The sequence below is a fragment of the Mustela putorius genome, unplaced genomic scaffold, assembly GCF_011764305.1.
Source record: "Mustela putorius furo isolate JIRA1106 unplaced genomic scaffold, ASM1176430v1.1 tig00000596_pilon_pilon_pilon, whole genome shotgun sequence".
Taxonomy (NCBI): Eukaryota; Metazoa; Chordata; class Mammalia; order Carnivora; family Mustelidae; genus Mustela; species Mustela putorius.
The window spans coordinates 1,846,298-1,865,588 of record NW_025421428.1 but is presented as its reverse complement, the minus strand read 5'-3'; the positions used below and the strand labels follow the sequence as shown (position 1 = coordinate 1,865,588).

The 19,291-nt window shown below is 45.9% G+C and overlaps 1 protein-coding gene across 1 annotated transcript in view; it reads left to right on the top strand.

Moving 5' to 3' along the window:
* BRINP1 (BMP/retinoic acid inducible neural specific 1) overlaps nucleotides 1-13,775 on the top strand; it is a 170,430-nt gene extending 156,655 nt beyond the window's left edge. Inside the window, exon 8 of the mRNA XM_004775642.3 lies at nucleotides 12,174-13,775. Within this exon, the coding sequence (XP_004775699.1) occupies nucleotides 12,174-13,314 (1,141 nt within the window). The 3' untranslated portion in view covers nucleotides 13,315-13,775. The remainder of the gene's footprint in view (nucleotides 1-12,173) is intronic.
* Nucleotides 13,776-19,291: the final 5,516 nt, after the last annotated feature.

Sequence of the window (19,291 nt, the reverse complement as noted above, 5' to 3'; positions counted from 1 at the left end):
GAATTCCCCTAAGTGAATCCTATAGATATTATGATGGGGTGAGGGCAGATGAAGTGATGTCTCTGATAGAAAAAGTTTAGGAAATGTTGACTTAAAAAAGAAAAAAACCCCAATAAAGATGGGGTCATATGAATATAGTTTCTCAAATTTATTTGGCCATAGAACCCTTTCTTGAAGTTTCTCAAGAGATTGGGTTCCTCAGTACCTAGCCTTGGAAAAGAGTGCTTTACACCAGATGAAGAGGCAGTGACCCAGATTATTTGGTGTGATACCACAAGTATCCCTCCAGTCAACAGAGTCTCATCCTTTAGCTTGTTTTCTTTGACTTGAGTTTCTAACACCTGCTGAAGCAGATGCTAATGGCTTCGCATCCCAGCAGGTGACGCTCCTGCCGGGAGGTGGCCCAACTGCAAGCCAGCAGCAGCCAACGTAACAGCAGGAAGGTACTGGGTTCTGGTGTAATTAGAGAATAAATTTACCCCATTAGGCCTGGGGACATTCCTAACCTTTCAAAGTGAACTAAGACAAATACTTTATGTACAGGCTATTTTACTTTGCAGTGGGCTTTCCCATCAATGATTTGATCCTTCCATACACATAATAACCTGTTGGGAAGCTACAGCAAGGATTAGTCTCCCCAATTACAGGTAAGAAAACCAAGGCTCCCAGAAAGTCATGCCTGGCCCAGCATCTTGCGATACTACTACTTCTGTGCCATCTTTGGCATAGTTCTTGGATCTTGTCGAAGAATATTTATGTTAATCTTTGTGCTGAATCTTTATTTATTCATCCATTCATTCCTTCATTCAACAAATACGTAATGAGTGCTGACTAGGTGCTGGGAACTACGTGAAGGATAATGGTGGAGGGTAGGCAAGACCAGCGGTGCTATACCTTAGGAGTCTGAGGCTCAGGAAGGTAGATGACCTAAAATTATTCCATCATAAAATGTCCTCATCAGCAGGGAATTTACATGATCAGCTAGTATCTTCCTGTCATTTTAGTAAAGAGTAAAACAAAAACAAGTGGAGAAGTGTGTTGGCCAGAAGCTTGTATTAGTTGGGTATTGCTGTGTAACAAAGAACCACAGATTTGGAGACTTAAAACGAAGATATTTATTATGTCATCACAGTTTCCACGGGTCAGGAGTTTGGGCATGGTATAGCTGGGTCTCTGCCTTGTACGTCACAGGCAGCCATAAAGATGGGGAGGATCTGGGCCAGAACCCACGTCCCAGCTCAGTGCAGGTTGTGGGCAGAATTAGCTTCATTGTGGTTGGAGGACTGAGGTCACCATTTCCTTGTTGGTTGTTAGTCAGGGTTTGCTCTTACCTCCCCGCATGTGGACTCCCCCAGTCTTCAAAGGAACGAAGGTGCAATGGATCCTTCCTGTGCTTCAGATCTCAGAGCTCTCATTCTGCTGACAGTGAGAGAAAGCTTTCTGCCTGATTAGATTAGGCACACTTAGATAATTGATATTTTTTAGGTCAACTGTGCCCAATCACAGACCACCATCACGGGAGAGGTATCTTATTATTTTCACAGGTCCTGAAGATTAGTACCTGGAATCTTGGGGAATGAGGGGACATATTTAGAATGCTGCCTAGTATAGTAGCATAGGTTGGTAGTAATGGGAATGGGGAAGAGATAATCTCAGTTCTCTTTGGGGCTGATGTTATACAGTAGTTTGCATATCTAATGCCTATATAATAAATTAACCCAAACTTAGAGGCTTAAAGCACCAACCATCATATTATGTTCATAGATCTAGGGGATCAGCAATTCATGCCCGAACTGGCTGAGCAATTCTTCTGTGAAGTCACTCGTTGTATTCATTCGGCAGCTGGCTTGGGCTGGAGCTTCCAAGAAAGCTTCACTCCTGTGTCTGGTTCCTTGGAAGAGGTAGCCAGAGGCTGGACTCAGCTGTGCACCTCTCCCTACACAGGGTTTCTTCATGGGCTCGTGGCCATGGCTTGTAAGTGGTCTCAGCTCCAAGAGGGAGTTTTTCAAGAACAGAAGGTAGAAGCTGCAAATCCCTTGAGATCGGAGTCTGTAAACAGGGTAAATTGCTTCTGCCTTCTTGGATTGGTCAAAAAAGTGGTCGAATCTGCCAAGATTTCAAGGGAAGGGAATATAGATCTGTCTCTGAGAAGATCGGTGAGCCATCCATCATACGTAGTGACTTTTGTTTATTTATTTATTTTTTGCAGTGTAATGATTTTAGTAGAAAGGAGAGGTGCACCCTTCAGAGACCTTGTGAAGAAACATTATGTAATACACAATTGTCCTTTGGAAACTTTGTCAATCCAGATTGTTGTTTAGTGTATTTATCTTAAGGTTCTGACCCCTTGCTACCTGTTTCAACCAAGGTGCATGTTTTCTTACTGTTGTTGTTTTCTTGGAAGCTGGATAAAGGGAGAGGATGTTCCATAATATGATTTCCTTATTTGGGCAATGTGCAGTATGGGTATTGGAAATGGGGAGGAAGAGGATTCTGCCAGCTGCTGCGAGTTTCAGTTATGGAATAATTCCAGGTATTTGTTCTAGAATCAGGGAAATACAGGAAATAACCCCTGGCCCTACTGTGAGTCAGACCGAGCTCAATCTCCAGTGATTACCTGACCTCCATAAACACTTATTCAGACTAGTGGACCACACTGACCTTTCTGTCTCCAGGAATTAGTAACCGTTCAGATCCAGTGTTCAGTAATCCTTGAGGAGTGTGACTATTTCCTTTTCCCACGTGCATTTTCACCCCAGGTATGATGGTCCCTTTCTGCAGTGTATGAGGCTCTTCTGGGACGATTGTGGCTCTGCAGCGTCCAGGTGCTGCTTGTGTGACTTCAAGCAAGGCACATAACCTGCCTGGGCTCTGTTTCCCATGCACCCCATCTGGTCTAAGCATCACTCAGCTCTGGGATTCTGAAAATCTGTCACTCTAAACCCACAGACAGCTCTCCTTGGAGTAAATTGCTACTTTGATAGTCCCTGACCTACTCATTTCTGTGTGTGTGTGTGTGTGTGTGTGTTTGTGTTTGTGGGGGGAGGGTGGCAATTTGGTGACAAAGACCTCTGTGAGTGTGTATTAAACTGTCCTATTATAGAAGAGGTACAAGCCCACAGATAACCCCAGGCAGGCTGAGAGCAGCTGCCTGTCAGTCACAGAAGCCTACAAGTGCCCTCCCAACCACGGGGCAATGAAGCTTTTAACTAAGAATGTCTTTGGCATTTCTTTTCTATTTATGAGGGTAGAAAGAAGGCAGTCTGTGAGGCAGAACCCTGCGGCAACCCAAAAGTGTAGGGTCTGGGTGACGGGCCGGGAGATGCGTCGGCCAGCTGGTTTCCCCGGGAGGGATGGGCAGGGTTCCTTCTAACCAACACTACGAGGCAGATCTCCGCTCCGAGCCCTGTTTGTCATTCCGCAGTTGTAGCAAGTAGGGCAGTTGACTCACTCAGCTGACGTAAGGCAAGAAAATAAGCATCTTCAGACCCTTTCTGTTGTTTTTAGGTTTTTTTTCTTTCCTCCCCCCCACCCCGGGGCTCAGAAGTGGCTTCCTGTTCAGAATAGAATCTAGAAGCTCAGAGGACTGAGTCAGAAATAGAACGAAGTTCTTACAGTATCCGTGCATAGCTGCTTCCTACCCCCCTTCAGAGCCACTTCCAATTCACCTCCCCATGTCCGCCCTCCTACTTGGCCAGCAAGCTCACAATGGGCGAGTTATAATCCCAGCGATGTGACGACTCACTGGTGACCTGCGGCAAGTCACGTCCCCTCCCTGAGCTGAGTTGTTCCTACCATTAAAATGAGATGCAGGGCGCCTGGGTGGCTCAGTGGGTTAAAGCCTCGGCCTTCAGCTCAGGTCATGGTCCCAAGGGTCCTGGGATCGAGCCCCGCATCGGGCTCTCTGCTCAGCAGCTCAGCCTGCCTCTCTGCCTACTTGTGATCTCTGTCAAATAAATAAAGACTAATTTAAAAAGTAAATTAAAAAAAATAAAATAAAATGAGATGCAGGATCCCCTGTCAGCCCAAACCATGGTACGGGAGAGTTGTACAAATCAAGTTAGAGCACCGAACAGCAGAGTTTGAGGAAGTTTAAAAGTGACATAAAAATGTACAGGGCTACTGCTTTCATCGTGTAATTCTGGTTGTTTTAAAGGACGGTTTTTTAAATCGGTGCTTTAGTGAAGTATCCTAGACCTGCAGAAAGCTGAAAAGATGGTAAGTGTACGAGAAGATGAATTTTCATAAGATGCGTTCACACATGCCACCAGCAGCACCCAGATAAAAAATAAAAAGCCCCCGTTAGGAGCACTGCAGAGCCCCGCCCCCCCACAGTGTCCTCCTCGGGCCACGCCCAGCCTGCTCCCTGGGGGAGCTACTGTTCACTGCCCCACTCACTGCGGCTCAGTTTGTCTTCTTTTTATACCAGATATCTGCTCAAGTAGTTACTTTCAGTTTTCCGAATGCGCTGAACCAATTTTCTCTCCTGCAATAGCACGAGAGAGTCTCCCTTGCTTCACGTCCTTTCGCTCATACTTAGCAGTCCCCGTCTTTTTTCGATTCCTTTAGCTATCCTGCCGAAGCATGTGTCTCGTCGGAGTTTTAATTGGCATTGTCCTGAGGACTAATGAAGTGGCGTTTCATGTACTTATTGGTCTTTTGAATATCCTCTTTTATGAAGTGCCTGTTCAGCTCGTTTGCCTCTATGTTCCCTTCTGATTATTAGATATCTTCTTACCACTTTGTAGTTTTTTTTCTTTATTTCTGGGACAAATTACATATATTAAATAGTTTAACGAGTGCATTCTCAAGTCGCATCTACTCTGATTTAAAGAGCAGTCCTAGGAGCCCCCTGACCCGCCCAGCATCCAACTAGGGTAGGAGTTCCTTATATATGATAAATACAGTCTTTGATTGGCCAGAGGTATTATTGCAAATCTACTCTCTAATGAAGGGTTGTCGTTTTATTCTTCGAATGGTATCTTTTGATGGATATATTTTATCTTAATATATCCCTATTAATCATTTTTTTTTCCTTTATGGTGAGCTTTAAAAAAAAAAAAAAAAAAAAAAAACCTCTGTTTCCTCTAATACCATCATAATGTCCCCCTATGTCTTCTTCTAACGAAGCTGTTTGGTTGATGTTGGTAGTTATTATTATTTTACTGCTTTTCCCACTTAGATCTGTAATTCATCTGTTTATGATTTGGGGGTACATAAGAGAGATTAGGTGTCAGGAAGAGGTTTTGTTCTTGTTGCTGTTTTTATGTCAGTAACCAACTGACCCAGTGACACTTACTGAACTCTGTCCCTGGATTTATCACCTATAATTAACTTATTTCAAAGGTACCATTTTCTGTGCGAGCCAGAGAAACACCATAGTTTGTTTTCGGGAGAAAACCTACCGTCTTACCTGGTTTTCAAACGTACTGTATTATTACTCCATTCTGTAGTTGTGAAAGCAGAAACTTTGGAAGGACAAGCAATTAGCCGAAGTTTAAATAATGAGCAGCAGAGCTATGATTCAATACCCAGTCTTGCCTGACTCCAAAGCCCATGTCTTGCCTTTTCTTCAGGCATCACGGTGACAGCATTCATTAGGACTATGGAGGGTGAGTAACCAGAGCGACGAGGGTATTAAGCTATAATCAACTGAGCTGTTTTAGTAACCAAGAGGAATATTTTTACCTGGAGCATTTATACAATGCAGTTACTTGTTCTTTGCCCTCAGTAACAATAACAGTTAAGGGTCAGTCATAACGCTCTTGCCCTGCAAACCTCCAGGGAGCTTTGTGTTACTGATTCCAGCTCTGAAGACAAAGCGTGCTGTGGGTGTTACCTTCCCCATTTGAAGGATGAGGAAACTGAGAATCAAAGAGGTCAAGTGACTCATCCAAGGTCACACAGCAAGGTCAAATATCCAACAGCAAACAGCAGTAGAGCAGGGTCCAGGCTTTATTTAACGAGCTGACTCCCACCCCTGTGATGGCTCTGGGTCCCTGCCCTACTCACTGATGGAGATAAACAGCATGGTGCTTCATGACTGGACTTACGTCCTTTAGACCCGATCAGCCCCTTTTTGCTTTCTAGCCTGTGGGCCTGCGTCTCTCATTCTTCAGCCTGACTACTGCCAGGACCAATAAACCTTGAGGCCTCCCCCTGCGAGCTGCCCAGGCTCTCAAATTTTCTTTCAGCCCCAGACAGGCTTCCCAGTCCTTGCTTCACTCGCCTCCAACACATCCATGCCCCAGAGCAAAATGCTGGATTTGAATATGCAGCCGATGTTACCTGTCACCTCCTTCCAGACGCAGAACTGTGTAATTGCAAAAATTGTCTCATAATCCTCCCCCATTAAGCTCCTGACAACCTGATTTTAAAGACTCCACTGCATTTTCACAGAGCTGTTCTCCCCGTTCCTCCTTCTTCTACCCTCTACCTCTGTCCTCTGTAAATCAGACCTATTCCTTCTTCCATGATTCCAAACTGGAAGGCATCTTCATCATGAAAAGGACTACCAGATTCTTCTCTTGGTCTTTCCCTTCTTTACGGTTGTGAGCCATTCGTTCCATGAGGCTCTGACATCCTGGGAAGGACCCAGACAAGCAAGGAAAACAGGTTATTAAGGCAATGATGGAAACTTAACGAGGGGAATGCTTAAAGGCTTAAATATTTATCGGGGGAAAATGAGGAACACAGAGTGGGTCTGATGACCACTTAATTCCCTCGAGCACGTCCATAAATGAAGGTTTCCTGCAGTTGAGCCCTGAACATTCTGACATCATTGACACACATATTTTTATCAGCACCCTGCTCTTAACACACGTGCACACGCACACACGTGCACACACGTATAGTCCCACGCAACACCACCAAAACACAGTGCATCATCAGAAGACTGGAAGCAACTGTTTGCCTTCCCAGTCTAGTCTACCATCTACAGAGTGTAGATTCTGTGGAGGATTATGGAATTACTCAGACACCCATTACAGTGTCAAAGAAATGTCAAGGAAGAAGCACAGGACATAAAATAAAAGAATAATTCAGAACTCCAATTTCATTTTTTTTTTCATTTCCTCTCCCCCCTTTAAATAAACACTCCTGGTAGGCAAACAGGAGTTATGGATTATAGTTTTTTATTTTAGCCTAGATCTCTTTCTCCCCTCTCTCCTTGGCACTCGGTTTGTGTGATCTTCCCTAAAATGCCACTGGCCCGGCACTACATTCCTGTCTTAGGCAAAACCTCCAATTAAAATCAGCGGGGAGTTTGCTTGAATTAGGAATCCCAGCCTGGGCTCCCCACCCGGGTGGTTCTGAAAGGGAGGTGTGTGTCTTTGAAGGCTCTGATGGGAAGCCCTGGGTGGCAGAGCCTCTGTCCTCCAAATGACGAGCGACTCCAGCTATGTCGCTGGGAGACCTGTCAGGTCGCCAGGAAATCCTGGCTGAGGCAGAGACAGAGGCCTTCGGGGGAGCATGGCTGGGAGCCTAGCCTCTCCTCCAGCCTGGGTTGTAGAGGGTAAGGAAAGTACACCGGGGATTGGAGGGAACACCGGCTTTGGATCCAGACATCCCGAGCTCTGATCTGTGCATCCACGCTGTGTGACCATGGGAAAGTCACAGTCCCTCTCTGGCCTTCAGTGTCCTCTCAGGAGAATGAAAATCACAAAGTCATCCTATCTCAGGGGGCTGATGTGAGGATAGGAGGAAAACTGCCACAATGTAGAAAGTATTCAGGAAACCGTGATTCTTCACCTAAGCCCCCAAGTCTCCGTGTTCAGGTCTAAAGGCGAAGGGGCCAAACATTTCCCAGTCTTCTTCTGGAAGGTTTTCTGCTTCTGAGGTCCACCCTGCCGCACATGGCCCTCGGAGGGAGCCCACCAATCAGGTTTCAAGGTTTTCCGGCTTTGGAAATAAAAATGCTGCTTGCTGCCCTCACCTCCCTCCTCCTCCCCTCCCGGCCCTCGATACCCCTCCCCCACCCTCCCCCGATCAGAATGAATCGAAATCACATCCAACAGAAAGATGCTGATTTGGAGGTATTGGAGCTCATCTTTGGCTGCAAACGGAAAAGGCTCTGGATCCCCAGGGACAGAGGAAAACATTTAAAAACTTGGTCCTCTCTGGCTCGCACCGGCTGCCTTGCAGTGGGGCTGTGTCAGCCTTTTGTGCGACCCTCCCCTCCGGAGCGGGCCTATTAAGCCGCTCCTCTGTTCCCGGGGCTGAGGCAGGCTGTCACCAGCGAGCCTGGGAAATGGTATTTATAGATCACAGTCCCTCCTACCCCTGGTCCCCAGCCTCTCCCCGAGCACTTGTCGGTGAGCTCCAATTATCTGTGAATGGACGAGAAGGAACCTGGCAGGTCCAGAGGAAGCGAGGAATGTGATAATAGGCCCTTCACACCCTCCAACTTTCAGTGTTTTTCCATGATTTCAGTTTACTTCTCTTCTCGTGGCCTGTGTCCTTCTTCTTGCCGCATCGTTGTAATTTCCCATTACGGTGCGCAGCACAACACGCGGTGGGGCGGGGGTTAGAGGGCGTGGGATGGAGCATGGAGTGACTCTGTGGGTCTCGCTCCTCGAGAGCTCAATGTCTCCGTCTGTGACTCAGCTGCTCCCACGGGCTGGGCTGCTCGACAGCCTCCGGCGCAATACCTGCGGGACGGCGAGGGCTCCCCAGTTGTAAGCCGCCCAGTCCCTTGGCTGGTTGTGGGTGCTCTGTACCGGAGAGCATCGCCTCGTTTCTGAATATCCGTGATCACTACCCAGAGCACTGGCTGGAGATGGAGAAGGTGTAGGAGCTTGGTCTGGGTAAAGCAGATTCCTCATTACCAGAAGTTGCTTATGTCAAGAACAAACCCACAAAACACTGGAAGGAGCTTGTTTTTCTGGTTTTGCTCTTCTCCACAAAAGGAAGGATGGAGAGAAGCCAAAGACAGTTGGCTGAGCTTTGGAATCAGAGCTCTCACTAGTGACCCTGTTCCCCGTGTCCAACACCCAGTCCCCGCTTCTCAGCAAAAGCCGAGTTGTGGCCTTTTGGTGGCCCGCCCAGTGTCCACGCTCCCTGAGCCTGTGAGTTAGGACAAATGAAGGCTCCACTGAGCTTCTGCATGTCTGTGCTGCCGACTCTGACTTCATTCCCTCTTCTTTTCCTTCTCCAATCACCTGCTCCTACCACTGTCCCGTCTGCTCATCTAGGTCGGGCTCCACGGTCGCCCCCACAGTCTCCAGCGCCCAGGCGGGTTCTCCTCTCGCCGCCCTTCCCCATGCTCCACCTCCCTCCTCCTTGTTCCCTTTCCTCCTGCCCCCGAGCCTCACGCTCCCTGCCCCCCTCCCCCTGCACGCGGCCTCGTTCTAAGTCCTCTGGCTGGATCATTAATGCCTTCTTTGATATAGCCCACAACCTCATGATTATTCTGAGGTCAGGAGATGCAGGTGCCACGCAGCTCGCTGATGCGCCTCAGAGGCCCTCTGTCCCCAATCCCTCCTGTGCGACAGGCCTGGAATCCTAATTCGCCACTAGCCCCTTCGCTTGTGGCATCATCACCGGGGACTTTCATCTTTTTCTCTCCCCCAACCAAGGATTCTGAGGGCTCGGCCACAATGAGGCATTGATTCAAGGACTGGGGGCTGCGCGGCTGACAAAGGGTCCCAATGATAAGACACGAGAAAGGGGGCGCTCGACGGGGTTATAGAATGCCTCGCAGATGGGAACAGAGGAGCTCTAAATGGGGTACTGTCCTGTCACTTGGAGAGGGAGTGACAGGGGCAAGTGTGGGCCATTTGAAAGAGGCATTTTGGAATGACGCTCTCGTCAGATGGAACCGTGCAATCAGAGACGTGTGGCGGGCCCCTGTGGCTCACAAAAATATCAGATGACTCAGAGCCAATATTCAGTCAATGCTCTGGTTGGGGAGGTGGGAGCCACGGGGCTCATTGTTATTCCAGCTCCGTTTCCTGAAGGCTGGGCCTGCTGCTGTTCTCCAGGCTGTAATAGGATTGGTCTCGTGAAGCAGAGGCTGGGGACGCCTGGAGCCGTGCGGGTGGGCGGTATCGAGAACGAACACTGCAGCCCAGAGGGGAGAAAAGAGACGTCGGTTTTTTGGGTTTTTTGTGTGTTGTTTTTTTTTTTTGATGACAAATACAAGGAAAATATTAATTTTTGTGGTTCAGTCATTCAGCAAGCATTCATTCATGCCGCAAACAGTGGGAGAGCCGTGCTGGGGGCTGAGCCGCTCGGGGGAGGACGGGTCTCTCCCTCTCAGGCCTTCCAGCCCGGAGGGGACGCGGACAGAGAGAGCAGGTGTCTCCCCACCGTGCTCAGAACGCCGGGAGGGAGGTTTCACTGCCAGGGGCGGGTGGTTCCGTGGATTTAAAAGATGGAGCAGCTTCAAGGAGTGCGCTAATTATTCCTCCATTTTCTCTCAGCTGATAAGCAACTCATTTAAAGCCGAGCGTTCTGGGAAGCCCTGTCAACGCTATCCACTTTCAAATGTCCCATAGAATAAAATGGTTTCCCTCAGACTCCAGGGAGAGAGTGAAATCCCTGAAAGTGTCTCAGTGCCTTCAAAGGAATAGCTTATTCTCTGGGATAAGAGTGTTTATTATTATTATTACCTGTTTAATAATTGAACTATACCAAGCTCTGTGCTGAATGCTTTAAATATCATCTCACACAGTCCCCTCCCCCCCACCCCACAGCTGCCGAAGGTGGGCTTCATCACGCTCATTTCGGATGTGCATACTGAGACTCAGAGACACGAAGTGACTCGTCCCTGGTTACAGGCCTGAGCTTTGAACTCGGTTCTGCTTGGGCCACTGCACCTGCTCTTCACTCTCAGGCTCTCCTGCCGCCATCTTGGCGCACAGGCTTGGGGGCCGTGGCTCCAGGGTGCAGGCAGTACGGTTGAGGTTTGGCTGACCTCTCCTGCCCCAGGCAGTTCGATGCAGGAGGGCTTCTCTTCCCAGGCTCCTAAAATGGAGATTAGGACCCACTGCCATCGCCACCATCACTGTCGTCATCAGCATTACCACAGCACATTGTGGCCTGAAGAAAGCCTTTCTGGACTCTTGCTTGACACAGATTTAAAAACAAAACAAAACAAACGAATAGCAATGAGCCAAGAGACTTCTCCACTCCCTCGCTGTATGGCTTTGGGTCCTTCACGTCACCTCTGAGCTGCTCTCTCCATATCTGTAAAATAGAGCCGAGAGTCCCTTTGCAGGAATAATAAGAATTAACTTTTTTATCGAGTCCTTAAGACTAGATGGGTTTGGGGAGAAGGCTTGGCATAAAAATCCATGTCCTCCTCACCACAGCCCTGCATGGTAGTGACAATGAGGGAGGTGAACGAAAACCCCGGGCACCGCCTCAGCGCCTGAGTGGAGAAGCCAGGACTTGAAGCAATCTCTGACTGACCTCAAGTCCCAAGCTATTTTCAGGGTGTTGTTGTGAGGCTCAAGTGAGAGAATGGAAGGGGATGTGCCCTGTGCAGGGTAAAAAGTGCCAGACACATGTAAGGGATTCTTTGTAGCATGGAAGATGGCCAAGACATGACTCGCACAGAAATGAGGAAAGATGAGAGGCCACTAAGCTGACCGCCTTCCGTATTTTTCCCTCTTCTGCGGCTGCTGCTTATCTCATCTCGTATCTATCTTCACTGGAATGTTTCGGTGGCGGGAACTGGGGGACAGGCTTGGGTAGCGTTTGTAAAAGAGCAGAGGGGCCCTGAGGAAGGGAGAACCTAGAGAGCCGTGCTGTGATGCAAGTCCCACTGAACCGAGAGTTGGGAGCGCGAGGGCAGAAGGCGGTGACGTCTTTCTTACCTGTGAGGATCATGTAAGATCATCAATGTGGAAGCACCAGGTGATCTCTAGAGTAACATAGACTATAATTTGTTTTTGTTCGAAGTGGTCGGATGTCATATTACCTCCTGGGCAGAATCTGGGAAGGGGGCTGAAACACGTGATGCCCATCAAACACACAAACCCCTGAGTTCTTCTCCGTGGCTGAGTTTTGCGGTCTGTTTTGATCTGGCAGGGGTGTTTTGAGTTCGGACAATCTAATTTCCTGGATCCAACTCCTTTGGGGCTACTGTATAGCAGAATCCTGTTGCTGGAGGGACTTATTCCAGCCCACCCCTGGTGGCTAACAGTCTCCATTTTCCTTCTATCCCCCAGGACAATTCAGCAGTGGCTCGCAAGGGTCCAGTCGCTTCTCTACTGCAACGAGAACGGGTTTTGGGGAACCTTCCTGGAAAGCCAGAGGAGCTGCGTGTGCCACGGCAGCACCACGCTGTGCCAGCGCCCCATCCCCTGCATCATAGGCGGGAACAACAGCTGCGCCATGTGCAGCCTGGCCAACATCTCGCTCTGCGGCTCCTGCAACAAGGGCTACAAGCTCTACCGCGGCCGCTGCGAACCCCAGAACGTGGACTCGGAGCGGAGCGAGCAGTTCATCAGCTTCGAGACCGACCTGGACTTCCAGGACCTGGAGCTGAAGTACCTGTTGCAGAAGATGGACTCGCGCCTCTACGTCCACACCACCTTCATCAGCAACGAGATCCGCCTTGACACGTTCTTCGATCCGCGGTGGCGCAAGCGCATGTCCCTCACGCTCAAGAGCAACAAGAACCGCATGGACTTCATCCACATGGTGATCGGCATGTCCATGCGTATCTGCCAGATGCGCAACAGCAGCCTGGACCCCATGTTCTTTGTCTATGTCAACCCCTTCAGCGGGAGCCACTCCGAGGGCTGGAACATGCCCTTCGGGGAATTCGGCTACCCGCGCTGGGAGAAGATTCGTCTCCAGAACAGCCAGTGCTACAACTGGACTCTCTTGCTGGGCAATCGGTGGAAAACGTTTTTTGAGACGGTCCACATCTACCTACGTAGTCGGACTCGGCTACCCACCCTCCTGCGAAACGAGACTGGCCAGGGCCCCGTGGACCTGTCTGACCCCTCCAAGAGGCAGTTCTACATCAAGATCTCGGATGTGCAGGTGTTTGGGTACAGCCTGCGGTTCAACGCCGACCTCCTTCGCAGCGCCGTGCAGCAGGTCAACCAGTCCTACACGCAGGGTGGCCAGTTCTATTCCTCTTCGTCTGTGATGCTCCTCTTGTTGGATATTCGGGACCGAATTAATCGCCTGGCCCCTCCTGTGGCCCCGGGGAAGCCCCAGCTGGACTTGTTCTCCTGTATGCTGAAGCACCGGCTGAAACTGACCAACAGCGAGATCATCAGGGTGAACCACGCCTTGGACCTCTACAACACCGAGATCCTCAAACAGTCGGACCAGATGACAGCCAAGCTCTGTTAACCTGAGACTCCTTGCCGTGGGCTTTCCCTTTTGTTGTACAAACGTAACAGAACAAAGCAAAGCAGAACAAAACACAACACAAGTTTGTAAAATGTAATTAATATTCAAAGAAAAGGAGGAAGAGTCTTCATTCGTTGGAAACGAAAACGTTCTAGCAACTGTATAAAACCGTCGGGCATGTTTGTTATCTCTATACTCTGTCATGAAGAAGGGTCTCAGCCTTTGGAGGAGCTTGGAGGGGTTGCTTCTTAGGCCTCAGGTGCTGTATTGTCGGGGGAGAAGGGGAGAGCATATGCAATGAATTGCCAAGATCTCTGCTGTGCAGGTGCTAAGATTAAACGCTAAAAAGAAAGAGAGATATATGTAATGTACAACCGACACTGCCATTTTTCCTTGTGGGAGGAAATGGACATAGATAAAGATATTTCTTGGGTTATGATTTCTTCCCTCTCTATGCCTAATTCCTTGTGGTTCTTTTGACTCATTCTTGCACAGGGGTGGGGATGCGATGACCGTGCTATCTTACCCTTCTGAAGATGCTCAACAGCTGAAGCTGGTTGAAGCAGGACAGTAAGGGGATTTGCAGGGAAGAAACAGATACATCATCACAGGGTGTGAAAACAATAAGGGCCCTCAGTTATCTGCTGTCACACTCCTTGATTTAGTTTGTGAAATAGGCATGGAGAGAAAATGGCATGCCCATGGCCACACATAGCTACGACCTGAATAAGGATTTGAACTCTGCCTTTGACCCCCTTGGCAGAGCTCCTCCTTCTAAATCACACCAGCCATTTTGTAGTTTCTCCTCCAGCTACACTGCCAAGGGATGAGGCATTTTTCCGTCTCAGGTTGTTTTGATAGCTTTTTTTCTTTCAATTGAAAAAACCCCTCTCATCTACTTTCTCTAAAAAGCAATGGTCTCAGATTTCTTAGAAGTCCTTTGCATATTAAAATTTTGTTTAAGTAAAAATCAATAACCACAATAAACTAAAATGGGGTCAGTTCTAACATGGCACTGCTCTACCAGGCAGACTTCCCCAAATAAGTATGGGAAAAAAATGATCCTTTGACAAGCTCAGAATGAACACACACACACACACACACACACACACACAGCATGTACACACAAATTATAACACTGCCGTTTCCTTGGCATCTATGAAGGTGAGAGGCCTTGTTTTGGGACTTTGTAGTAAAATTGAAAGGAGAAACTCAAGAAAGAGAAGTCATTTCAGAGCACTCCTGTAGAGGATTTGGGCGGATACCACTTCTTAGCCTTCAAGATCTCTACGTTTATCGTTTTGGTGAGACGGTACTTGCTAGAGGTGCTTCTGAACATCCAAATCTTCGTTTCTATATTGTCAGAGAAATAGGATCACCAATTTCAGGGTCAAAAGAAAGAAATGGAATTCCTCTGGTTTAAACTTCTGCCCAGTCCAAATCTCCTTCTCACCATCTTAGGGAGATCACCACCATTTACCGGCTTGACCATTCCAGCGACAGGAAGCTAATTAGCTTTTCCACGTTCCTTGAATTCCTCTTCTGCTGAAAGGGAACAATAATGTTCATTCCATTTTGTGTTATAAAACAAATCTAGTTATTAGATTGTTCTTCCATACCTTGGCCAGCCTTTGCATACCTTCCACTCCCTGGTTCCAGTTTTGGAATGTGAATTTCTCTCAAGTTAACGCTCTTCTGGATACAATACAAAGACCTATCTCAGGGGTCACCACAGTCTGTGATAATATGACTCAAAGATTACCACATCCCTGATATAGTTTAGAAGTAAAGAATTTCCTAGTGTGTGTTTATGTGTGTGTGTGTGTGTGTTGGCGGTGAGTTGGGGGGATTAAGTCTTTTTTTGGGGGTAGTGGTAAATTCCAACTTTAATGTTCCAGTTTTTAGCATGAATTAGCATATATTCTGATAATGACTTTAACAATAACTTCCATTTCACATGCACACAGGTTTTTGGACCTCAGCTTTTGAGGATTCATTGTTCATTTAGACTAGAAATCCTTTCATGCCAGAGATCACATCGCAGATACTCATCAAGTATAAGATTTTGCAGAAGGTCAGCAAACCATCAAACATCTCTTCAATGCCTATTAGATGAATGGGGTATGTCAGAGAAACAAAAATTTGTAAGGACATGGTCTATACTTTTGTGCCACTCACAAACTAATGAAAAATACAGACATATGAACCAAATTGAAAAAATAAACAATAATTACAGTACACCATGATGAGTGCTATCGTGGGGTCAGGCACACGGAGAGAAGCCCTGGAGAAGTTATTTTCTCTCTTAATGGGGTTGGCCAAAGCTTTACGTGGGCATGTTTATTCTGAGTGTTGAAGTGAATCAGAGTTGGGCAAATAGCAAGAAGAAGGGCCAAAGGAAGAGAAAATGCAAAATATTTATACAAAGGATAAATATGCATGGTATATTTGAGGGTCAGTTAACAGCTTTAAAACTGTGGTTTTAAATGAGAAGCCTAACAAAGACAGTGAGGACATTTCTGTATGAGAAGTGGAAATAATGACCTGCTAAACGGATTTAAGACTGACCACCTCTCAGTGGCCTCTCTTCCTTTTTTTTTTCCTTTCATCTCTACCTTCCAAGCACTTCAAGAACTCATGCTATAGGAACCCCTGTACTTGCACTTAACAGATCACTAGGCGATCTTTAGAGGCATTCTGCTACTTAATCCTTAATCACAGTTCTGTTAGGGCCTTCCACCTGAGTTCATTCCCAGACTTCACCAGTTGTATGTGCAGAAAAATCCTCTTCCCTTCACCTTGAAGATACTGACTGCATCACTTCATATTTCAAAGAGAACACAGCAATGTCCAATGATTGGAAAGGTCAGGAAAATAGAGAAATTTTCAAGGAGAGAGAAAGATTCAGACATCAAAATATTTATTCAAAGGCAAAAGAAAAATACTTTGCTATATAAAAGGACACAACGTTCTGTGGATTTTCCAATGTCTCCTGCTTGGGTCTGGCCCTTTGAGCTAACAAGGTTCCTCTCCAGCTGAGAGGAAGAGAAGCCTGAAGCCTTCAACTGAGATTTTAATTCAATTAGTGTCTTACCAATTTGATGCAGCAACCAAGGACCTATGGTGTCTGATTAATATGCTGATGCTAAGGCAAAAGAGTGAACAGAATGCCCATTTGGATAAGGCCTGGCAGCAAAGCGTGGCATTGCCATGGAAACTGCAGAAAGCCATTAATTAGCTATCAAATAAAATCATTGGAAAATTCTGGACCCTGGCATATCTGCCCCCTTCAAAGAGGAGGGCAAGAAGAGGTCATACTAACAGCAAGGCTCCCTTCAATGATTAAAATCGTAGTTGTACACATGTCACAAAGTGGAAGAATGATTGGGAAGTAAAACAAATGGACATAATGAAAGAAAAGAGGTTTTGGGATTATTCAAATCCAAGAATATAATTTTTAATGTTATAGTATCTTGTTGGGTTTCCTATGCTGATAAAGTTACCTCAATGACAAACATTTTCTCCTAGTTTCTGTTCTGTGGAAAGAAAGGGAGAATAATACAGATCCACTGCATGGTGATAAGTGATCAGGGGGAGGAATCATAGAGTCAGAGAGTGTGGAATGATTAACCCATAAAATAAAAGATAGTTTGTATAATGTTCACATTTTTAAAAATTAAAATTAAAAAACTAAAAAGGCAGAAAAGGAGAAAAAGAATTAAAATAGCTAGCTACATATACATAATAACAAAATTTACTACACATATAATCACAATAAACGTAATTGGACAAAGCTGGTGAGTAGAAAGACAGGTAGACTACACATAAGTTTTTAAAAATAAAGGGAAAGAAGGTTTCAAAATAAAAGGATAAAAATATGCTAGACAAATATTAACTAAAAAGATGTCACACTGGTAATAACAGTCAAAAAGACTTTAAGGCAATATACATTAATAGTATTAAAGTTCAATTTAGCAAAGAAAGTGAGACAAGTGTGGACACATACAACCATAGACTCAGAATGGGAAAGGGATCAATAAAGAACTAGAAAATTTCAACCTTTAGAGATGAGGAATTATACCTAAAGTATTCTGCAAGTTTTCAACAATAACCATGATTACAGTCCCTCTCCATTATCACCAAGTGAAGGGTTGTGTAGCACAATCTATCCAAGAGAAGAATCAAGAAATAGCTTGATTACATTTAAACTAATAGGATATACAAACACACACATAATGTTCTTGATAGATATACACACATATGTAATATACTAAATAATATATAGTATCTGTACTATTATACACACACTATAGCATCTGATTATATTATATTATAATCTATATTTCTTATTAAGCCAACACCATCTTATATATGGGGATTTTTCCAATTGAAGATCAACTCAAATCCTTGGATGGTTTTAAGGAGCCCAGGTTGAGTGCAGAGCACTCTCTTCCTGGAAACTGAGTATTAGTGGTTCCTACCCCATCAACCTTAAGAACCTAAAAGGAACTCTTCTTTCTCTCCAAATCATTAACAGAGCTTGCAGTTACAAATAAGGTCACTCCTTGATTTTCTATATCAGATCTAATTGTAAGCATTCTGAATCAAGGCATATGGTACATGTTCTGTCCACTTCCGTTCAGAATCTGAATCAAGGCATATGGTACATGTTCTGTCCACTTCAGTTCAGAATCTTCATTCTTTCTCAATAGATTCGCAAATCGAGATGAATGGAAGGAAAAGAATGGCACAGATTTGAATTAATGGACAGGAAATCATCTCAAAAGTCAAAGAATTAATTTGAGGGGAATTATAGATCTCTGAGAAATGTGAAAGCTCTGGGCTCTTTCTCAGTAAAAATGTACCATCAGTTACATTTTTTTTTAAAGATTTTATTTATTTTATTTGACAGAGAGAGAGATCACAAGTAGGCAGAGAGGCAGGCAGAGACAGAGGGGGAAGCAGGCTACCTGCTGAGCAGAGAGCCTGATGCGGGGCTCGATCCCAGGACCCTGAGATCATGACCTGAGCCAAAGGCAGCGGCTTAATCCACTGAGCCACCCAGGCGCCCCACCATCAGTTACATTTTTGAATAATGTTTCATAGATCCCTTGATGACATTTCTTGGACATCTGGAAGACTACAAAACTTCATTAAGTACCTCAGATCTAGGTTAAACTTTCTATTTTACAAAATTTAAGCTTCAGCTTTTGGAGATGAGGAGTCATGCTCAAAGTGATTCTACAGGTTTGGAACACTTAGCATGAGTTTAGTTCCCTTTTCACTATCTCAAGTATATGTTGGCCTAGGATCACATATGAAGATAATGTAGCTTATACTGCAGAATCCTGCCCTTAGGGAAGGCAGTTGTTTGTTTGTTTGCTTTTAATTTTATTTATTTATCAGAGAGAGAGGGAGTAGCAAGCAGAGAGAGAAGCAGGCTCCCCACTGAGTAAGGAGCTCCATTCCAGGACCCTAGGATCATGACCTGAGCTAAAGGCTTATGCTTACCCACTCACTGAGCCACCCAAGTATCCCAGAAGAGAGGTTTGTTGTTTTAGTTTGTTTGTTTTTTTTAAGTTTTTATTGATTTATTTGAGAGAGAGAGAAGGAGAGGAAGTACAAGCAGGGGGAAGGGCAGAGCAAGAAGCAGACTTCCTGCTAAGCAGGGAACCCTAAGTGAGGCTCCACCTCAAGCCCCTGAGATCATGACCTGAGTCAAAGACAGACAATCACCTAACTGAGCCACCCAGGCACCTCAAGGAAGGCAGTTTTTTTTATATAAAGAAACCTCTTGAGGAAAATGGCAGTTATGGTCACTTTAATAAAACCCAATAAATACCGAATTCCAAATGTATTAAGTAGATATATTCTCCATAAGTACTAACTTAAAGAAAGAGGTCTCTGAGCTGGAAAGCAATGACTGTAGTTGAAGGATATCAGGGATGCTTTGATAAGTCTGACGTCATCAGAGAAT